The 3,766-nt window shown below is 66.0% G+C and overlaps 1 protein-coding gene across 1 annotated transcript; it reads right to left on the reverse strand.

Moving 5' to 3' along the window:
* Positions 1-260: 260 nt before the first annotated feature.
* Positions 261-3,766, reverse strand: BTC (betacellulin). The gene is made up of 4 exons (XM_010575603.1): positions 3,691-3,766; positions 972-1,067; positions 545-662; positions 261-411 (listed from the first exon to the last, which is right to left on the reverse strand). The coding sequence occupies exons 1-4, from the start codon at positions 3,764-3,766 to the stop codon at positions 261-263; spliced, it is 441 nt and encodes a 146-aa protein (XP_010573905.1).

Below are 3,766 nucleotides of genomic sequence, written 5' to 3' on the forward strand. Positions count from 1 at the left end.
ATTAAAAAGCAGAACGAGGCACCGTGGCGATGCTGTTCCTCCTCCCTCTGCTTTCACCTTGCAGAAGCCCTGGATGGGATCGCACATGGTTTCCAGCCCTGAAGCGACACCCCATGCACCTCCCAGCACCCTCAGAAGCGAACAGAGCATCCCAAATTCAACCTGCCCCAAGCCAGCAGAAGTGGGCAGGATTTGCTCCCAATCCAAGGCCGCCCCTTCCCTTCCTGCCCCTCGCTCCGTGTGTGTCCCCCTCACGCCACTTACTGACTGCAGAGGCAGGCGCAAATGATAAGGATGATGAGGCTGACGATGGCGGCGATCAAGGAGATGATCACGATCTGGCCCCGGTCACCTCGCAGGTAGAAGATGTCCACCCTCTCGCAGCGAGCCCCCGTGTAGCCTCGTTCGCACCTGCCCCGTGGTACAGGGGATGCAGAGGGGGGGGGTCCGAAAAACTGCCGTGGTGCCTGTGCCCCCCTCCTCCCGCTCACCGGAGGAGAACGGGCACGGTGTCCCCACCACATCCCCGCCGGCGGTGGCTTACACGCAAGCCGGAGCCTTCTCGGCCACGAGGAAGCGGCATCTCCCTTTGACGCAGTAGTGCTTGTACTCCTCCGGGCACCTGGAGAAGTGACCCTGTCGCCTCAGCTGCGTCACGTTCCCTGGGGGTGACAAGGACAAAGAAATTCCCCCCCCCAGGGGTTACGGTTCTGCCCGGAGGTGGTGGCAGCATCCCAGAGCTGGTCCATCTCCACAGCAGGTCTGAGCCCAGCGAGATGGAAAGAGCCACCGGCATGTGTGTCCTTGGCCGTGGCGTGCCGGTCCCGGCCGCTTCCCGGCTCAGTGGATGCCGCACGGCTTACACTAGACAAAACACCCTGCCCATCCTCCATCCCGGCCCTCTCCCCCACACCTCCCATCTGACGACGCCGGCTCCCCCGAGCACCCTGGCACCGGTGCTGCCGCCTTACCCGTGCAGTTCTCGGCCGTGCCGCAGGTGAGCCCCTCCGTGCCGTGGCCAGCGGTGACGTTGGCGTCGGCGCCCACGCAACTGAAAAACGCCAAGCCTGAAACAAGCAGCGGAGGTGGCTCGAGGGGGGGAGCCCAGCCGGAGCCCCGGCATCACCGCCACCGCCGCCGCCCCACCGCAGCCGCTCTCCTGGCCCTTGCCGCAGGGAGGGGACTGGCAAAGGACTCTGCAGCTGCGCCCACGGCCCCCCTTCCCTGGCAGCATCAGCTTTTCCCCAGAGGCGAGGATAAGGGAAAGCTGGTCCCCGCCTGCCTCCTCCACCCACCAACACCCCAGCATGGGGGATCCGGGAGCCAGCGGGGTGGGTTTTGGGGGGCACAGCCCTGCCTGCAGGCAGCCAGCGGCCCCTTTGCCCGGGGAGGATGCAGCGGGGGATCCCCAGCGAGGTCCAGCTTGCTCCACTGCCCTTTTTGAAGAGCCAGGGTCGCTGAAAAACACGCCTGCCATGGGAGCGAGGAGACGGCAGCGCTGCCATTCAGCACCCACCAAAACCCAGTTGCTCCCGGCGCGCAAGTGCTAAATCTCCATTGCAACATCGCTCACTGCTGCACCGGGGCATGGGATGCCCAGCACGAAGCGAGCCGGCAAAGGGGCGACCGTGCTCGCCGTGGCCACGGGACGAGGCCAAGGGCCGGCTCAGCCCCAGCACGTCACGGCGGCGGTAACCGGATCACTGGCATACCAGCACTGACTCAGCAGGGCCCTGCTCCCAGCCCGGCCCTCCCCAGGGATTCACCCTGCTGTGGTGGCACCCAGGGGAGGGGGGGACAGGTCCTGCCTGATGGGGCAGGGTGCTGGGTGGGTCCCATAGGGGGTGGCACATCGAGGCACGGGGGTGTTTCCATCCCGAGTGACTACACTTCGCAGCTCGGCCACGTTGAGGCCTCCTGGAAAGGGGAAAGTTTGGGCAGCCGACCCGGGCAGCCTCGTCCCCCCCGTCCCATGGCAGGGACGTTCCCAGCACACGCGTCCCTCCCGGCTATATATAGCCACCGCCGCGCTAATGACGTGCTTTGGGTAACAGAGCTGCAACGAGGCCGGGGCTGAGCCTTGGCCAGGCCTTCTCTGCTAACGAGCATCTCCTCCCCGGCCGAAAAAGCCCGCCGGGGAGGAGATGGAGCCCACCGCCCGACCTGGCCCAGGCAGCGGGGTGGGATCTGCGCAGTGGGAGCCAGGGGATGAGCCACGGGGCGGCTGCCCCCCCCCCCCCGGGAACCAGCTGCGGGCGGCACGGGCAGGCAGCGGCGCAGGGCGGGAGGCTGACTTCACCCCCGGTGACCGAGTTCGCAGCTCGGCATGGAAAGATTCCCCACCAAGACGAGATCCCCACCCTTATTGCAACCAGATGCAGAGATTTGGCATCCTCCGGGCTGGCAGCCCCTCGGCGAGGACCGCCCCGGCGGCACTGCCAGCTCCAGGGGGGGGTGCAGGGGGGTCCCCCCTGACACCCAAATCTCAGCACCCAGGAGCTGCGGGTGCAGACAACCTCACCTCTTTGATGCACAGAGAGCCCAGCTCCGCTATCTAAGGCTGTGCCCTTTCCTGAGCAGCCAGAGATAACCGAGGAAAGCATCCCAAATACCGGATTATTTTGCCCTAACACCCCCTATGCTTCCCTGGGAAAGCCCGAATTGCAGGAGAACAACCACCCGGGGCATTGCCTTGGTCTGATGGGCACCCCAGCCCCAAAACAGGTTGGCCACCCTCGATTTCCTCCTGCCAGCACAGGTTTGGCAGGTTTGGCAGAGCGCTGTCACCAGCACTGCCAAAGGGCCAAACCCAAACTGCTCCCGGCAGAGGGGAAGGCTCCCCCAAAACCCCAGGGCTGGCACTCTCTGCCAGGGCGCATCGCCAAGCCCGGCTGATGTTCAGCCCTACCCGTGGTTATCTCCCACCAGCCCTGAGCAGGCAGCTGCCTGCAGCTTTGCCTGCTTCCCGAGCACTTAGGAACTAACATGGGGACAGGCGTGCACTTGCCGAATAGGTCCTGCCTCCCTCCCCACACCCCCCATCTCCCGGCGTTGCCAAGGATGGCAAAACATGGATATTTGGGCATCCGTGAGCAGTGTCCCATCAACAGGTGTTAAAAGCATCCCAGCCCCGCTCCAGGGTTCAGCCAGGACACCCTGGCCCCAAGGGATTCAGGGATTCAGAGCCAAGCTGGCATGGGCAGGGGGGAGGACTGGGATGGGATGGTGGGGAGCACCAGGATGGGGGCATGTGGGGAGAGCATTGGGATGGGTGCGGGGAAGCACGGGGGAGCACAGGGACAGGACTGGATAAACACCAGGCTGGGCACGGGGGAAGGATTGGGATGGGATTGTCCGGGGGACACAGGGATGAGACTGGAGAAACACCAGGGTGGGCACGGTGAGCACTGGGATGGGACAGGGGCAACATCGGGATGGGGTGGGATGGGGGTACAGGGGATCGGCGGGATGGGATGGGGCAGCACCGGGATGGGACCGGGAGGCGGGTGGAGGATCACCAGCGTGGGACTGGGACCAGTCCGGGCTGGGACAGAGAAAGGACGGGGCCGGGACAGGGCGGGGGAGCCAGCCGGGCAGGGGCAGCCCGGGACCGGCACCGGGGACCGGGCCCGTAGCTTGGCAGGGAGACCCCCGTGCCCATCCCCGCCGCCTCGGGTACCCCCTACTTACCGGAGGCGAGGGTCAGGCAGAGCAGCAGGGTACCGGGGCCTCCGCCCGGGGCCGGGGCCGCCGCCGCCGCTTCCAT

This window comes from Haliaeetus leucocephalus, unplaced genomic scaffold (assembly GCF_000737465.1).
Source record: "Haliaeetus leucocephalus isolate CR32 unplaced genomic scaffold, Haliaeetus_leucocephalus-4.0 Scaffold484, whole genome shotgun sequence".
Classification (NCBI taxonomy): Eukaryota; Metazoa; Chordata; class Aves; order Accipitriformes; family Accipitridae; genus Haliaeetus; species Haliaeetus leucocephalus.